At 36.8% G+C, this 19,512-nt stretch overlaps 2 protein-coding genes across 2 annotated transcripts; both read right to left on the reverse strand.

Moving 5' to 3' along the window:
• Positions 1 to 738: 738 nt before the first annotated feature.
• LOC114242748 (uncharacterized) lies at positions 739 to 1,623 on the reverse strand. The gene has a single exon (XM_028174012.2). It carries the CDS (start codon positions 1,621 to 1,623, stop codon positions 739 to 741), a length of 885 nt encoding a protein of 294 aa, XP_028029813.2.
• An 8,596-nt stretch (positions 1,624 to 10,219) lies between these two features.
• Positions 10,220 to 15,137, reverse strand: LOC149499609 (retrovirus-related Pol polyprotein from transposon 297). Its single transcript, XM_089739830.1, has one exon. The coding sequence runs from the start codon at positions 15,100 to 15,102 to the stop codon at positions 12,022 to 12,024; it is 3,081 nt and encodes a 1,026-aa protein (XP_089595956.1). The 5' UTR covers positions 15,103 to 15,137; the 3' UTR covers positions 10,220 to 12,021.
• Positions 15,138 to 19,512: the final 4,375 nt, after the last annotated feature.

Here is a 19,512-nt window from a genome sequence, read left to right on the forward strand (position 1 = left end):
AGACTATCAGCATAGTTAGGAAATAAAACCGAAAAGGAAGGTTGTTAAAAAAAAAATTCTAATAAATATACCTGTTAGGGAACCGATTAAATATCCCTTTTCCTGATCCACACCATCTATCGGCTCTGTAAAATCTATAACGCGCCTCCTAGCGGGCGAAGAAGACGAACTGAGTCGACGCTTAGCACCGCGCGCGCAACAGTAAAAAAAATCAACTGGTGGTAGTACCTCTTGTGAGTCCGCACGGGTAGGTACCACCGCCCTGCCTGTTTCTACCGTGAAGCAGTAAAGCGTTTCGGTTTGAAGGGTGGGGCAGCCGTTGTAACTATACTTGAGACCTTAAAACTTTATATCTCAAGGTGGGTGGCGCATTTACGTTGTAGATGTCTATGGGCTCTAGTAACCACTTAACACCAGGTGGGCTGTGAGCTCGTCCACCCATCGACACAACTTTGTTTATCAAACTTGTGCGTTGTGTCCGCGTGTCTTTAAACTCGACTACAGCAATCCAGAACGGTGCCCTGAGGCAGAAGACCACAATATCGAGAAAACATGCTTTTTTCTGAGCAGGTACCTTCCCCTTCCCTTAGTCGGCTTAGTTTTCTGGGATTTAAATTAATTTTAACAAACGTTGTCTATACAACAATACCTTTCACGGGTTCTTCAAATTGAAATTAAAATAGTTACAATGTTAATTTATTAAACCATAATTAAATCCATGTAAACATATCAAAAGCTTCATGGGCAACATTTCTTGTTTTTGCCACTGCCACTGTCTCCGCCAGACTTGAACTTGCCAGGATCTATTTCTGGAACAGGTTTTTTGTCTAGGCCTGAAATTAGTCTTTTTAGGTTCATAATAGCCTTTGCTGGATGTAAGCCTTTGGGACAAGCCAACGAGCAGTTCATGATGGTGTGACATTTGAATGCTTTGAAACTGTCCCGTAATTCATACAGTCTTTGTTCCGTGTCGTCGTCTCTTGAATCTATGACCCATCTATACGCATGGAGTAACGTGGCGGGGCCTAAGAACCTCCTACCGTTCCACCAGTAGCTCGGACACGATGTAGAACAGCATGAGCACAAAACGCACTCATATAATCCGACCATTTTCTCATTGTCTTTGATGCTTTGGGCTAATTGAGTTTTTCCAATGGCTCCATCGTTTTTCCTCACAAGATACGGTCGAATACTATCGTAGCCATTGAAAAAATGTGTCATGTCAACTACCAGGTCTCTGATGACATACATATGGGGTAATGGGAGTATGGTGATGGTCTTGGCTGGAGGTATCTCAGTGATGCAGGACAAGCAGTTCATTCCTTGTAAGTTGATCGCGCAAGAGCCGCAGATACCTTCACGACAGGATCTCCGGAACGTCAGAGTTGGGTCCTTGTCTTTTATTTTAATTAAAGCGTCTAGAACCATTTTGCCACATGTTGAAACGTCTAGTTCATAGCTCTGTATTTTGGGTTGTTCCTTTGAAAGAATACCTCCGAAGCGATATATTTTGAACGTCCTACAAGGGTCAACGTCTTTCTTTGGTTTCGTTTCTTTTTTCGAACTATAGTTCCTGAAAGAGAATCTGATGATTTTATGAAATCGTTCATTTAGTTTGGGCATGTCCGGTTCGATGTTTTTATATTACAGGCTGTTCGTTTAAAACTAGTAAAATATTTAAACACTCTTTAAAAATTGATGTTGTTCTATCGAAAAATTTGACAACGAAATATCACAGTTTGACACTTACAGGTTGACAATAGCGAAACTGAAAAAAAATTAGTTTATTTGGTAATAAATACACGAAGTATTTATTATACAATTTTTTTATTTTTATTTTTTTTTATTGCTTAGATGGGTGGACGAACTCACATCCCACCTGCTGTTAAGTGATTACTGGAGCTCATAGACATCTACAACGTAAATGGGCCATCACTTTGAGATATAAGTTGTAAGTATCAAGTATAGTTACAACAGCTGCCCCACCATTCAAACCGAAAAGTATTACTGCTTCACAGCAGAAATAGAGATAGCAAAAAGTTTCATCCACGCTTCTTTGTGACGGATCATCATTATATTTATAACTAGCTGACCCGGCAGACTTCGTAGTGCCTCAATCGATAAATAAAGGTCTTTTATTTACGTTTTGTATAAAACGTACGTTTTGTATAAAATAAACTTAAAGCAAACAAAAGGAATCCTTCCGACGGGGGACACATCAAAAGAAAAACAAAATTGTTTGTTTTTATATACATAATTCCGAGTTTTTTTATATTTATCTACCTTTTAAACCTTCTCTGCACTTCCACAAATAATTCAAGACCAAAATTAGCCAAATCGGTCCAGCCGTTTCCGAGTTTTAGCGAGCCTAACGAACAGCAATTCATTCTTATATATATATAGATAGAATAGATAGAAAGATTTCCTTACAATTCCCATTAAGAATTTGTCATATTTACTTACACATAATCGTAATCACTCACTGAATTTATTAGATGTTATGAGCACGACACCACAGTTAATTTCCTGCAGGTATAATTTGAACAATGTATGAATAGAAACTATAACTTCAAAATCGATTCTTACCCTTGGTACAGTATAGTTTGAGTTAAGTAAACTATAGTGGAGAGAATCTTCTTATATTGTGGAAAATTGTTAAGAAAAATAAGCTAACCTTCGTAAGCGAAATTTAATGAACGTATTTCATAAGCATCTACATCTAATTCGAATAACTACAGCTCAAGCGTTTGTTTATAATATATCAAGGGAAACATGCCATCATTTCGCTAAGGGCCCGTATAATAAAACTGAAAGATCATAAACATAATTGCCTTACCCAACACACGATTTTAGTACTTATTTACGAAAAGACTGAGCTCATATTTGCTTGTGGTCGTTCCGGGCGCTCTACCCCGAGTAGGGCGGGATGAATCATGCTTTCTAAAGCTATGATTGATGACCGTTAGTTTGATACCGACATGGGACCCGATACTGTAAGTGATTAACAGTGAATTTTGAGGAAAAAACCGAAAGTTCACGGTCTCGACTTGTTTTTTATAATTTATGATGTAGGCTCTCTGTAGAATGACGTGAAAGACAATGTTATAAACTCACTTTTTGACGTTACAAAATATAGTGTGGTTAAGTGACGTCATCATTATTTACATTGTTTACAAAGAATAAAAATTTAGTGATTTATGGTCAATGTAATAGCCAATTCAAATTAATGTAATTGAATGTAATTATGTAATTGTATGTATGTAATAAATGTAACTGAATGTAATGTTTTAAATTTTAATGTAATATTAAATTTTTATTTAAGTTGCTCTTAATCTAAACCTCTTGCAAATGCAACATTAAATCTATCAACGGAGTTCCGTCAGTGGCATTTCGTTTGTTTTATATTAAGTATATTGCGTAAATTTCCTTTTACGCAATTTTAAATTAGCCAGAACGGGGTCCATGCTCTATCCAAAGCTTAACTAAAATTTGCTTTGTGTAAAACAGATATTCCGAGATAAGACTTTTTTTATCAGTTTCTTGAGCGAAAGTAAAACATCAATGTCACTTAGGATACGGCCCCATAACAATAAAAACTCCATCCAAAAAATTACACCACTCAACTAAATATTTAAAATCTATTTATTTAAATATAACTAATTAATAACACAGCTCTGATATAAGATGCACATTATATTCATAAATATTCAATTAGCTATTCACTTTTTCAAAGCATTAGTTACAGACTCGTCTTACGTCTTACAAGAATAAAAGCATTTAAAAATAAGATAGCGTTATAAAATAAATAAAAATTTTAATTAGAAAAGAAAAATAACGGGTTTGATATTAGTAATCTGTAGAGATTACTAGTATCGTGTACTAATATCGTAATCTGTAGAAATTACTAATAATAAACTTGGAATGAAGTAATGACATTTGAAATGGACCTTCCATTGACGGATTATCCAGTGTTTATTTGACTAACTAATTCTAAAAAGTCTATTCGAAGCTACCAATAGCACCGCATTATCTTTAAGACTAGATTTAGAGGCATTGGGCGGAGTAAGGGCTTGTACGAAATACTTAGTCGCAGAACGTTACGTTGAAAACAGATGTTAACATTTTATAGCTACGATACAATATATAGAATTAGGCGATTTGGGTGAATTCAATTTTTAAGGTACATCCAAACTTTCACTACTGCTTAATTTTTATTAACAGATATTAAAAAGACTAGTGGAATGTACGACTATATTTTTATGTCTGTTCACGATTTCTGCCTCGTTAGTGGAATGATTTTGAATTAATTTTTTTGTTTGAAACCGTATACTCTTGACGTGGTCATATTGTTAAGCTTAATAGACGTATAACACCTTCGATATCTGTTTTCAATTGCTATTTTTTTAATATGTTCATTTAAGTACTGGTGGTAGGACCTCTTGTGAGTCCGCGCGGGTAGGTACCACCGCTCTGCCTGTTTCTGCCGTGAAGCAGTAATGCGTTTCGGTTTGAAGGGTGGGGCAGCCGTTGTAATTATACTGAGACCTTAGAACTTATATCTCAAGTTGGGTGGCACATTTACGTTGCAGATGGCTATGGGCTCCAGTAATCGCTTAACACCAGGTGGGCTGTGAGCTCGTCCACCCATCTAAGCAATAAAAAAAAAGTAAAAGATAAAGAGGTTCTTAGGGGAAATACGTTTCCATCATAGAAACGCGGAACATCTTCTATCACTTATACCAAATAGCTAAGGTAGTTTCAGATAAGACGTGGACGACACAATATATCGAGGGTCGAGCTGTACACGGTTGTGGCGTTGTAACTTCTGTGCCACAAAAGCGTGGACGAATTAACTGTCCACTTCAAAATAAAAGGTCAAGAAAAGTCATTTGAGTACACGCAGACCATTGACTAGTTGATAGTTGCTATATCTGAGCGTAAATGAAACCTAACACAAAAACTGCCACCCATTTTGATATACAACTTCGTTTTTCTCAGCCAAGCTGATAGCCTTGAGATGCTTTATCAGCGTTAGCGAACGAGTAGGTAAGCTCACGGAGCTCAAACCTGGCGAAGTTGCTAACACTGACTCTACCACCGGATAGGAAACGCGACCCACTGAGAAGATTCGGCGAGAAACTCAGTGGGCTGTGACTGTAGGTTTGTTTACACGCCGAGTTTTTCGACGCAAGCGACGGGTTCGACGAGAACGATGAACGGTGCTTGAGGTACCTAAAAGCACTCATGTTTTGGGCGATGTCGACTGTTTACCATATATAACTATAGGTCGCAATTGGTAAAATGGAAATAGGTAATTGGTACATATGTAGTAGATATAGATGTTGATACTTGATTCCGAGATTTAATAGTTTGTGTGATCTCCGTCATAGTTCATCCAGTGACCCGAATATACCAGTTTCCTTACGTCCTATCAGAACATTTTTGTTTTTCTTCTTTACATCTCAATAGAAACTTTTTTTTTTTTTATGATTGAATAATTACTGATGGCCCGGAGGCCTTTCCAGTTTCACCAGGACAGGTGGGCGAGCAAAGGCTCAGCCAGGAGGGTTGGGATTTGCTAACAGCTACCCGAGCGCCTCCGAAGGAGACCTAACAGCTCAAGAGTAGCTGCTTCGCGAATGAATCTACTACCGGATCGGAACCGCGACCCGCTGAGAAGATCCGGCGAGAAACTCAGCGAGCTGATTCATGGGTTAGGTTGCACGGCGAACTCTTTGTCGAGTTCGACGAGTACGGTTACCGGGGTCCCTAAGCCTGCTCCTAGTGTTAGAGCTGAAGGCGTCTAATGCAAAGGTTTATTGGATCTGATGGATCCGTAAGGACGTGTCTAGGGCGTCGACGGTGACTGGCTCCTGCGTGATCAGGATTCGGGGAGTAGTCAGCGGCGGCAACGATAAGGCGATTATCATGACGCATAGCCTTATCGAAGTACCGTTCCGACGCTGACTTCATGTATTTCTGGATAGATTCGAGGCCCAGGTCGTCGTGTAGGTCAACGTTCCTCACGAACCACGGAGCTCCGACGGCTAACCTGCAAAAACGGGATTGTAGAGATTGGAGGGTGTCTATGTGTGTGCGGGCCGCGTGAGCGAACACCACACTCGCGTAAGTCATGACGGGCCTTATGCAAGTTTTGTAAAGTGTCAACTTGTTCCGAAGGGACATTTTACTCCGCTTACAGATCATGGGGTAGAGTCTACCGAGAATAAACGCGGCACGGTCACGGACTGATTTTATATGCGGGCGGAATGTCATTAGAAACTAGCGACCCGCCCTCGCTTCGCTTTGGAAGCATTAAATTTTATTATTGATAACTGAGTCCCGCGATGTTATGTCCCGTCGTATAGCGGGTGACGCCACGGGGCGAAGCTAGTCTAAAAAAAGTAAAGCCTACTCCTTATACTTTTTACTCCTTTACCTTTACTCCTCATATCATCAGCTACCTATCGGTGAAAGTCCCGTCAAAATCGGTCCAGCCGCTCCAGAGATTAGCCGGAATAAACAGACAGACAGACAAAAATTGTAAAAAATGCTATTTTGGTGTATGTACCGTATATAATATATTCATATACATGTCGTAAAAAGTGGTTATTTCAATATTACAAACAGACACTCCAATATTATTTATATGTATAGACATCTATAAGCCACTGTCTCTATTCTTTCACGAATTATTTTCAGTATTGATTTGAATTATTTCTTCAGAAAACTTCAGTAGCTCAGAACACGTAAAGTCAGAATCTATTCAAGTTATTAATTTACGATTCCATAACGCAGTTCATTGTACGGAACTATACTAGGAACATTCTCGGAACGTTTTCGGGTCAAGATAATGTATTATTATCGTGATCGCGTTTTAGTATTTTGTACACGAATGAATTGTGTAATCGGGTCGGAGGGATGCCGTACATCCAAGTGCTTACGGCCTTTAGATTTAAGGGCCGTAGCTTTGTGCGGTGCGTTAAGCGGATAAAAACATTAATAAATTTTAATATCGTAATGGTTATAAAACTGAATGGAATGCATTTTCTTTGAATGCATAGATTAAAGGCTTCTATGCTCTTTCCAAAATTATGCAAATTAAACTGTCCCAGACTAATGTATTGTATGTATTCTATATTTTATAAGCACCAGGAATAGCATACGAAGGAAAAACAAATCGATAAAAACTTCAACTAAAAATCTAAATGTAACCCAATAGAGCAGTTGATAAATCAATTTCCAAAACCAAAATGAACTCTAATTTAAGGACGCGGAAACTTGTTCCAATAAAGGCTTGATCTCAATTGACCTTTCCCCTGATCTCCTGCAAATTTACACCAAACCTCAATATAAATATTCATTTTGACGTGACAACGTCTTATAATTCGATGGAGCCGGCTGCACGCACGAAAAACCATGACTCATGCGGCGTTACCTCGCTCTGAGGCGTATTTTCTTATGACGTTGTGACGTTCAACTATCGTCAGTAAACCGACTTTACAGACAACCGATTTTTTTTTCAGGTTTCGCAAGTGGTGCACCTAAATTTTAAATATTTATTTTAATTAAATATCACTTATATGCATACCAACTTATTAGTTTTTAAGATAAATATTTTATTGCAAAAAAAAACGCTACAGTACATCAGATTGTCCTGTTCCTTATTAATTGTGTGTCCTTCGTTGCTAAATAAATTTCAAACATTTACACGTTTCACGTTATCAGCTTAATACAAATACAACAGAAGTGTGAACGATCTAAACATACTTGTGGATATATCAAGATATATAAGTATATATAACGGCAAATAGCAGTTAATATGTATAATCTCCTTAGTATACGTTATTACATATTTAATTTTGCCGCTTTAATAAATATATCCGAAAACAAAATAAAATTCCCGATAAATGGATATTTTCAATTATTAATTAAGTCAGAGCCTAACAACTGGACGGTTAGCGAGGATACGTGATGCGTTGAGAAGAGATGCATGTGACTAGGAGATGTATGGAAATGGTAGTGCATGATAGAGAGGTAGACCGAAGAAGACATGGATGGAGTGTGTGAATGACGATATGAGAGAGAGATATGAGTGTTGAGATGACGGCGGATAGAAGAGAATGGAATAGAATAATTCGTCGTGCCGACCCCACATAGTGGGATAAGGTGGAGACAAAGAAGAAGATTAAGTCAGAGCCCGAGAAATTTGAAATCAAGTTTGATTATTTTCTTTTCTTAGTAGTACAACTACAGTTTTATTCAAAGTGATTACTTTGTGGCAGAAATAGCCGAGTGCCTAGGCAAGGCAAGAAATAGGTAATTACCGGTGTGAACAGAGTTACGTTTATACCGTTTCCTTGTTCTCTACTTTACAAAAGTAGATCATGAGTGGTCGTGAAAAAGTCCTTCTCACGTAACACAAATTACATTAGATAAATAACGGGGAAGGCGTAGGTGTGATTACGTGAAAATCCGCAGGATGCCCTATTTGAAAGACTATTGGCACGTTACATTTATCTCGCCTACGAACTCGGGCAGCAAAAATATTAGGGTTACTTCATGACAAGCCCAAGGAATGTTGGTCGGAAACCTAATCTATTTCGTGAATGATATTTTTCAATTATTAAAAACAATACTAAAATTTGATGACGCGTTTATTGCTGCCTTATAAATGAACCAATCAGAAATGGTTTTATAGTATTAAGATCCTTGTTTATCTTATTCAAACATCGTTAACAGAATATAAAAGTAGAAAGTTATAATAAGTACATATAATGTTAGTGGGTGAATCTGATAATAATGATCTACATATTGTTAGAAATTTAACCTCAATTTGTATATTTTATTTGCGGATAGTAGCTGTCATGCCTAAATATATCTGTAGGTTACCAAAATTAAGACCGCGTTAGAATGTTGTTTTATGAGAAAAAATGCGACACGATAAAACACCCCGTCGTTGTTGCTGCTAAGTACAATCCTGAACTATTACAAGCAGCGACAAACCATCAACGCCTCAGACACATCCTGATGAATCTACTTAATGAATTCTCAGTTGTGTTGGAGGCTACTGGCGCTGTTAATGTTCTAGTTAATAGCAGCAAAGCGCAGATAACCAACCGTACTACGTAGGTTGATAGGTAAGTAACTATTTATTTATTTTGTAGTTTTCAGTGCACATAAAATAAAACCGTTTAACTTAAAAGTTTTTTTCCGATTTTTATTTTCTTGTTTTTAGTATGTAGTGAAATTGTCTACCGAATATTCCTCATTCTATTTAATTCATTCAGTGCATCATTATTACATGGTTTCTTACCTGATTATTTAGTACAATCTAATTCCTCAATACATAGCCCTTCCAGAGACTTGACTCGACTTAGAGCCACGTATGCTTGTCCTTCCTCAAACAATTTTGAGCCCAAATATACTACTGCATGGTCGACGGTGCTGCCCTGCATTTTATGAACGGTGGATGCCCATGACAAAACTAAGGGCAACATCCTTCTTTCAGCCGTACCATAATTGAATTTTGCTGGAAACTGTATGGCTTTAGGGTAAATAACGTGCATGCCGTTACATTGCACGCCGGCAAATCCTGAAGTGAAAACGCTGTGGTCACCTTGATGCCATGAAGCCCGAATAATTCTAGCAACATCATTAATACTAATGAATACATTTGGAATTTCAATTCTTTCAGGTTCACCGTTTTTAGGTATACCTGGCACACTAAGTCGTATTAAGTCTTGTTCACTTATCTGGACATTTTCGTCAATGCGTACATCTCTATAAAGCGGGTTATTTCTAGTTAACCATCTTAAAGCGCTGTAGACTTTTTCGCCAGATATTGTGAATTCTCTTGTGATGTTCAAATTCTCCAAACGTTCTGTAACTACAACGATACCCACCTGGCTGGAAGATCTTGGAAGCATATTAGGTAATCTTTCACTGACTTCAAAGATATCTTGGGCAAACAACACTGCTTGTACTGCCCGTATAGCTCAGTAAATTTTACGATTTTAACAAACGGGATGATTCTACACAGCAATTGCTGCTCTGCTTGCGTCAGCGCTTGAATCTCATCTGGTATTGAACCTGGATCCAGATTATTCCAGTACGCCTTTGATGGTGCTATTGTTTTATCACATGTGTTTGGCAGCGCGAACATAAAAGTACCTAGTCAAGTTGCGGGCCACGCGGAGTACGTTTTAAAAAATAGAAATTATATTTTATGAACGTTTATTCCGTACCAAATCTGACTTAAGACTAACTTATTACTAATCTTAATCTAACGGGAAGGGCATCGGACCACCGGTCCAGCGGATGCCGTCGTCTGCGAATTCCACAATTCAGCAGTTGAGTTCGCCGAAGATCTGCCTTTGCAGACATGCGTCAGCAGAGGTGCCCGACGTAACTCCTCCCTCCTTAAGAACGGAGTTCTCTGTTTCAGGAGAACTACGTACTGAAATCTTACAAAATTTCATACGGTACTTATATACTAAGGCACATAACATGAAAGTTATTAAAATTACATAAATGCAAAGAGTCCAAACGCTAACACTTTTCACATGGATAATTGCCTTTTCACTATTTTCACAACCACTAACACTTTTCTTCAGGGCGAATGAGAGCATCTTCAGGTCTGTAAGATCGACGTCTTCCAGGTGCACTGGTTCTGCAGTTTTTATTTTACTCGTTGAATCAAGTAGGGGTAAATTGAGCATCGGTGATTTTGTATATTCTATATTTTCCACATTGGTTTGGCGTATTTTCAGAGTTATATTTCGGACCTTAATTTCACAGGGGTCATCAAGGGTGAGTATATAGGTGCCTTTGATTTTCTGTCGGGATATTTCTTCAGGACAGGTTTTGGTGAGTAATGTCTCATCTCTAGCGTATAAAATCCATTGGTTTTGTTGTAGGATCTGAATTTTGATGTCTTCTATAATTACTGGAATTTGAATGCATGATTTCACGTTTTCTACGTACATCATTAGATCAGTTATGCAGGGGTCTTGTATGAATTGCAGCATCTCATCGTTGATGCAGATGAAGCTGGCCTCGTCGATTTCCTGGCATGGCTGGGCAAGCAGTCTGATCTTCAACCCTTTCGCTAAGAGGTAGGGATATTTTGGAAGGATAATTACTGTAGGATTTTGAGATACGGGCAATGGTATTAGTTTATAATAGATATAGGTTTCCTTTTCGATCAAAGGTATTTCCAAAACGTAGGTAATTTGGCTCTTCTTAAAATAAGCCTTAAGTGTTATCGTTTGCTCTATCTTAACTAAATTTTCTAAACTAGGGGTATAAACTAATTTATCTTTCTTATGAATATTTTCAAGTAAACTTAATAATTTGTTTGAATCAATAATGGATTGATGTAATATTCCTAATCTACTAAGTGCAAAACTAGTTTCTATTTCACTTAGCTTAGCATGAATCGTCTGCAGGTTATGGTATATTTTATTGTATGCGGATATGATTTGAACTTCAAAGTGTTCAATCCGTAAATTTTCAGTATAATTTTGCCACAATGTTGCAATTTCCTTATTCAATCGAATGAGGTTTCTATTTAAGGTAATGGTTGAATTAGATACAATTTGCACCATTTCAGAGATTAACGTTAATTTTTTATCATTAGCGTCTTGATCTGATTTTATTTCATTAATTAATTTATCATATTTTATGGCATCATCGTGATCCAGATTTCCTGTAATGATTTTAATTAATGATCCAATTGGGTTAATCAGTCCGCGTTTGATTTTAAAGGTAGGAGTGATTTGTTCGAATTTGCTCACTGTTAGATTTTGCATATAGTCTACTTGTTCTCTTACATTTATAAAATTATAAGTAAAGTTCTTAATAAACTTAATACTAACTAAGCTATTTAGTTCCCTGAAACATTGAATATTAAGATCTAAGTCTTCTCTAATAGGTTTAAAGTCCAATACTCTTGCTATTATCCACTTGTCTTTGCTGAAAACAGCAGTGCCTTCCCTGACGGGTAAAACTCCGGGATTGTTATTTAATACCTGAAGTTGAAGGGCGTGGACTTGCGTCGTCATAATCGTCATCAGGAGGACGCGGATGTGCCTGTGAAGGGCGTTTAATGTTTTTTAGTGGAACTTTTGTAATGCGTTCTTTTATTTGAACGGGAACTGTGTTTCTGACTATGTCATCTGTAACTATAGCTTTTTGGTAACGCGGCTTATCTTTGCTAATTCTTTTATTTGTGTTTTTGGAAAATATGGTGTCTCCTGGTTTAATATTAAATTCTGTTTCTCCTGCTCTTTTTTCGTTTCGTTTTTCCTTCATTTTTATTGTTTGTTCCGAAATATGTTTGTATAAAAATTTAGTTCTTTTTGCGTGTTCTTTTATTAATTGTTGTATATATTGCTTATTAAAGTCGGCATCAAAAGTATTTCTAGAGTCTGTGTGACCTAGGAATATCTCGAATGGGGTGTAGCCAGTACTGGAGTGAATAGACTGATTATAGGCCATAATAGCATAGGTCATTATGGATGCTGCATCCGTGTATTTTTGTTCGTATTTAGCCAATCTATATATTTCTAGTATTGTGGAATGGAACCTTTCTCTGAGTCCCATGGAGTTCGGGTTGTTAGGTGTACTGATGTGTAAATCTATTTTGTAAAATGCTAAGAGTTCTTTTAGAAGTGCATTATTAAATTCTGTACCGGGATCCGAGCAAATTTTTTGGGGTATCCCATAAAATGAAAAGTATTTTATTAGGGCTCGTACTACTTCAGGAGTAGATCGGTTTGTAACTTCTAGTGCTTGTCCCAGTTTGCTGAAGGCGTCAATAATAGTAAGATAGTAATGTCCTTCGATAGTAAATAAGTCGATAAAAAGTTCTTCTAAAGGTTTAGTCTGTGTCTGTGTTAATTGTAGTGTAGGTCTGAGGGGTTTCCTGTCATATTTCATACGTTTACATACTTCGCAAGAGTTTATGACACTTGAAACGGTTTGTTCCATTTTATGCCAAAAGTATGTGCGTTTAATGTGTGTAAGTGTTTCTCTTATACCTCGGTGACATGTTTTACCTGTATGATATTTTTCAACGATTTCTTTTTGTTCTAATTCATTTTCAATAAAAACTACTCTTTTAGTGCATTCGAAAAATTGTACCATTTCCTTTTTGAATAAAAAGATTACTGCTTCTGTAAATTGTCTCCTATGTTGGTCATCTTCGAAATAAATGAAGTATTTAGTATTGTTCTTTATGTATTCCTTAAGAAACTGTTTAACGAGGTCAGGTCGATTAACTGGTAGGTGGACTTCTAAAATTCTTTGTTTTTCTCTAGACAAATTTTTAACTGAGAGTTTGTCGATAAGCCATGTATAGACTAAAATTTGATTTGGTTTTGTGTCTATGGCTTCTTGTAAGATAGGTATACCTTTCGATTCTGTATCTTGTGCGGAATGAGCAGTTTCTGTGTTACTAGGTGAACCTTCGGATGCGGTCAGGGTGGAACTAGAGTATGGTATTGAGTAAGGTGAGCGACAATGGGCTGTTAAAGTTCTCTCAGAGTCTGTGTCGGAAATAGACATAGTTTCTAAATTTTCCTCGGGTTCTCTACGCAAATTTTCTATTTCTTTAATAATTTCTTTTACATGTTTATTTCTATTTCTATCTTTGTCAACGTTTACTTTCAATGAGCTATTATCTTTGTCTAAGGCATTTATTTTAATACGCGATAAGGCGTCTGCGTTATTATTCAGTTTTCCACTTTTATGAATGATGTTAAAATCGTATTCTGATAGTCTAAGTCTCCAACGGGTCAGTCTACTGTTTGTCTCTTTAAGGGTATTAAGCCAAGTGAGGGGTTTATGATCAGTCACAATTGTAAATTTTCTACCATAAAGATAGGGTCGAAAATGTTTGACTGCCCAAACGATTGCAAGCAGTTCTTTTTCAGTTACACTATACCGTGTTTCAGCATCATTTAAAGTTCGGCTGGCATACGCCACAGGTTTGTCATTTCCTACTGTTCCTTGTGATAATATTGCACCGAGAGCGAATTCTGAAGCGTCTGTTGTTAATATATATGGTTTTTCAGGGTCTGGATATTGTAAGATAGGGGCATTTACTAATAACTCTTTACATTTTTGGAAGGCGGCTATATATTTTTCGTCGTCTATTGGCATTGAACGTTTCTTTTTTAATCTAGCGGTCATAGGTTGTGTAATCTTTGCAAAGTCTTTTATGAAACGTCGATAATAACCAATTAGTCCTAAGAAACTTTTTATTTCGGTAGTAGTACGGGGTAGGGGGTAGTTTAAAACTGCTTTAATCTTATCATTATTAGGCTTAAGGCCATTGCTCGTGATTGTATGTCCTAAGTATAGAACTTCTTTCCTCAAAAATTCTGACTTGTCTAACTGTACTTTAAGGTTGGTTTTTCGAAGTCTGTCAAAAATGGTCCTTAATTTGTCTAAATGTTCTTGAAGGCTAGACGAATAGACGATAATATCATCTAAATAGACTAGGCAGTGTATTCCTTGTAGTCCTCGCAGCACATTATCAATGGTTCTTTGAAAAGTAGCCGGAGCTGTCTTAAGTCCGAAGGGCATACGAGTAAACTCATAATGTCCTGCATTTGTGCTAAATGCGGTTTTTTGTCTGTCCTTTTCAGCGACTTCAATTTGATGGTAACCACTAGCTAAATCTAGGGTAGAGAAGTAACAGCTGCGTCCTAATTTGTCAAATAAATCTGTAATATTTGGTAATGGGTATTTGTCATCGATGGTAATTTCATTAAGTTTACGGTAATCTATTACAAGTCTATATTTCTTTTCATTACTAGCGTCCATTTTTTTTGGTACTAGGTGCACGGGTGCACTCCAGGGTGAGTGAGAGTGAGTTACTATATTATTTTCTAACATTTTCTCAACTTGTCTATTTATTTCGTCGTTAATCACTTGGGGCTGTCTATATGGTCGTATAAAAATAGGGTCTTCGTTACGAGTGCGAATGTGGTGTTTAACATCGTTGGTAAAAGTCAAGGGTAGTTTTTCAGAATAAAATATATCTTTATATTCTGAGCAGAGTTTATGAATGTATGTTTTCTCCTCTTCATTCATGTGATCTAATCGTAATTTATTATTTAAATTTTCGGTTAATATACTATGTCTATGTTTGTCATGTCAATGTCAGTTATATTGTTAATTTCACATGTGTCACTATTGTATTCAGTTACAGTTACTGGTGTAAGGAAATTTAAAGTTACTTCGCGGTCTTTAATGTTTTGTATGACTGTCGTCGCGAAACCGTTTTCGCATCTTACTATTGCACTAGGCATTCTAACTCCATCACAAAATATTTTATAATTCATTATTGCTTGTCCGTTCCGTAGGTTTGTAGGTAACCTAACTCTTTGTTCACAACGTGGGGCTATTTTAATTGAACAACCGGGATTATATATTATAGGTATTTTAGTGGTATTTGTAGTATGTAGTAGTAAATTTTTCATATCAATTTTTGTATCTAGCTGTTTTAGTAGATCACTTCCTATTAGTCCGTCGTAACGTCCGTCTACGTCATATATATAAAATTTATGCATCTCGTCACTATTAAAGGTTGGAAATAACGGTATATATATTACTTCGTCGTGCTTACTAGTTGCGTGTGTGCTAATTACTTCAAAGGGTTCATAGTACTTAAAATTTTCGAAATATTTAGTAACCAGCTTAGGGCTAATAAATGAGCGTGAACTTCCGGTATCTATCATAAATTTACCATTGATTTCGGGAATGTTAATATATGGTAATTTTAATGCGTTACAATTTAAGTTTATTATCTCGGGGGTTGGTTGTTGGTAATTATGTGAAAATTTTCAACTACGGGGTCGTATTCTTCGGTTTGATCAGTTTTTAATGTTTCAAACTCTTCCATTACTTCTGTATTACTATAATCATCGTATGAAGGGTTCTGAATTTCAGAATTGTTATAATTATTATCGTCATCGTTTAAGTTGTATAATTCGTTCATGCGTATTCCTAGTGGCTTAGCGGTACGCATACTAACATCAGTCGGTCCGTTCCTAGGTTGTAACACCTGTGGGGGACGATATCCGAATTGTTGGGGTTTATAACCGAATTGGGGGTTATTCTGATTTAACTGGGGTCGGTAACCGAATTGAGGTTGATTTAAGTTTGGTTTGTAACCAAATTGATTTTGGTTCAAAGGTGGTCGATATCCAAAATGAGTTTGATTTTGAGGTCGATATCCGAATTGTTGCGTTTGTGGTAATTTTATTTGTTTGCTAGCGGGAATTCCAAATTTAAATTTATTTTGCTGTTGAGGTTGATTTGACATGGTTGCGACATTCTGTGGAATACCGAATTTATACTGAGGCTGTGTGTTACTAACGAAATGAGGTTTTATTACATTTTTATCTGCAAACTGAAAATTGTTGAACGGTTGAGGTCTAGGCGCCGTACACTGGGTATTTTGTTGTTTTAACATTTTATTGCGTGAACTATATTGGAACATAAAATTAACTTCTTCTAATACTATACTTAGTGCTTTTTCTAACGAATCACATCCTTTTAATCTAACTATACGAAGAAGGTCCTCCGGTAGATTATATAAGAACACATTCATAGACATGTTGTCATATATTATCACTTTACTTTTACGAAGGTTATCATCCTGTATTAAATTTACTTTTGCAATCAAAGTACTTTTAATATGCTGTATTCTATTACAGAAATCTAGATACGATTCTCCGTTATTAATTTTTAAAGTTTCTAATTCTATTGCAATACATTCTTCCGAACGTGGATCTCCAAAATGTTGTTCTAGGGCTGTTTTTAATGAGTCCCATGTATCTAAGTCTTGTCTTTCGCTAATAAGAGCTGCGGCTTTCCCACACAATCGGGATGTCACAACATGAAATATATATAAGTCCTGTTCTCTACTATCATCTACACGACACAATCGAATTACGTATTCACATTTTCTAATAAATAAATTTAATAACTTTTCGTCACCATCGAATTTGGGGATGACGTTAGCAATTTCACGTGGTATCTGAGATATGTTGAACATGTTAAATTATTTTATTAATTAATTTGTTTAAATAAAATTGAAATAATTTTAATAAGTATGTCGTATAAAATTTTGTAATTCTTATAACTAAAAGTAAATTTCAATATTCTTTAATTTTATGTATTATATGTACTTTTATTAATTTTACACTTAATTTCTAGCTAAAAGAAAACTGAAAACACTTTTCGAATTTTGGAAATAGCGCTCTGTCTTCTAGAAAAACGTATAACTATTATACTAAGGAATGGAATGGAATGAAAATAGCGATTAGGGTCTACTCACAGACTGTCCATATCCTCGGGGTGAATCTCAAGCAGATGGTGGTGACTTCCGGAGCTGTTGTGGTCGTGATGTCTTGACGAATTTATTTTGTTCGAATTTCCGTTAAACGCGTAAAAACGTACGTCGCGATTACTTCCAGATTGAGTTCGCGATCGCGGAAATCCTACCGGCTGCGCCAGTCAAGTTGCGGGCCACGCGGAGTACGTTTTAAAAAATAGAAATTATATTTTATGAACGTTTATTCCGTACCAAATCTGACTTAAGACTAACTTATTACTAATCTTAATCTAACGGGAAGGGCATCGGACCACCGGTCCAGCGGATGCCGTCGTCTGCGAATTCCACAATTCAGCAGTTGAGTTCGCCGAAGATCTGCCTTTGCAGACATGCGTCAGCAGAGGTGCCCGACGTAACTACCTATAATGTTGTTTTTGAAGACAGTTCTACAGGTAGATATCCTAATGCAGCTGTGTTGTAACGTACAGTATGAATTTGGTTAGGATAACAATGCTTCGTGCAAATGTCACAAACGTGTATACACGATGTGTTAATAGCATCTTCAAACGCTTGTACATGATGTTCAGCTCTGCGTTGCTGTGCACGCTCACGTTGGTTATTTAACCTGTCGTGGCATTGCTCAGGTGTTTCTGAAGCTTCTAACTCCTTTTACTCTCACGCCGTCCTGTTAACCTGGCCTCATGTTGCTCAGGTGTTTCTGACGCTAATAGCTCTCTTTGTCTGTTACGTTGTAATCTTAGCCTGGACTCATGACGCTCAAGTGTTTCTGACTCTACCAGCTGCCTTTGTCGCTCATGTTGTGCTATTAACCTGGTATCATGTTGCTCAGGTGTTTCTGTTGCTAACCGTTCTCTTTGTTTCTGTAGTCGACTATGGGTTTCATTTTCACTTTCCTTTGCACGTTTCGTTCTATACTTGTCTTTTGCCTTTTCGAGCCTTCTTTTTCGTTGTGTAGCAGTTTCGTTTTTATTTTTGTTTGCTTTTTTATTTATTGTCACCATGTTGTTCCCACGATTAAGGGGCATTTTGACGGTCGACCCCCCTCCCCCCCAGAGGTCCAGTAAAGGGGCAAGGCTTAATATACAACAAGATGCGCCCAATCTTGAGGGGGAAGCGCTGACGACATTACATTTTTATCCACCCTAATGCCATACAGTCCTCGGCACGTTTTTATGCAACGGCAACCTATTACCGTAACTTGGGTGGTATAGCTACCGCTTACTAACGAGGTATCTAATTACCTATTTTTTTTTATCTGCCCCTCTAACGTCACACAATCTTGGACGCAACTGTTCTCGACACGACTAATCATGCCCCCACCTAATACGCCATTTTGTAACAGCGTCGATCTTGAGTTTGAAATTTTGAAATAATGACAGTATTCTGCTAGTGTAGTCCTATTATTTGATATCCATATTGTGGTGGTTGTGGAAAAATATGTACCTAGTCCGCCATATTGGAACGGCGTCCATCTTGAATTTTAAATTTTGACATAATCATCGTGTTTTACTAGTGTAGCCCTTTCATTTGATACCCATACTGAGGGGGTTAAGGAAAAATATTTAATCCGCCATTTTGTATCGGCGGCCATCTTAGATTTATAATGTTATTGATTTTCTTATATTGTATTGTCATCTAAATTACATGTGTGTACCAAATTTCAGATCAATCTGACAACGGGAAGTTGCTTAAATTTCAATTTCTAATTTTGACCCAAATAAACAAATAAATTCCGTACAGGTCGAGCTAAATAAAACCGTTTAAAAATGGTAGTATTTAGAGTTTGGTATTTTGTAACATCTTAAAGAATTATTATTATTATTCATAAAAATTACGTTAAGTTTCCATTACGAACATTAGCAACAAGGGATGTAATGCAGTTTTCTTTGAAGAGACTTAATTGGAGCATCAATTTGGAGAATTTGTGTTTTAATTGGGGATTTTTTGTACTGTGATTTTGTAAGTATGTAATTTAGTTTATATTGTTTATTGAATTATACACTTAGTCTATTAGAGTTGACCGAGCTAATTCTATCATATTGTTACCAATTGATTGCAATTTAAACCTATTTAGAAGACTATCTCAAATTAATCAAATAATTTACTTGAAATCGTCATCAATGCTTAAAGTTAGTTCAGAA

Source organism: Bombyx mandarina, chromosome A1, assembly GCF_030267445.1.
Source record: "Bombyx mandarina strain Sakado chromosome A1, ASM3026744v2".
NCBI classification, from domain to species: Eukaryota; Metazoa; Arthropoda; class Insecta; order Lepidoptera; family Bombycidae; genus Bombyx; species Bombyx mandarina.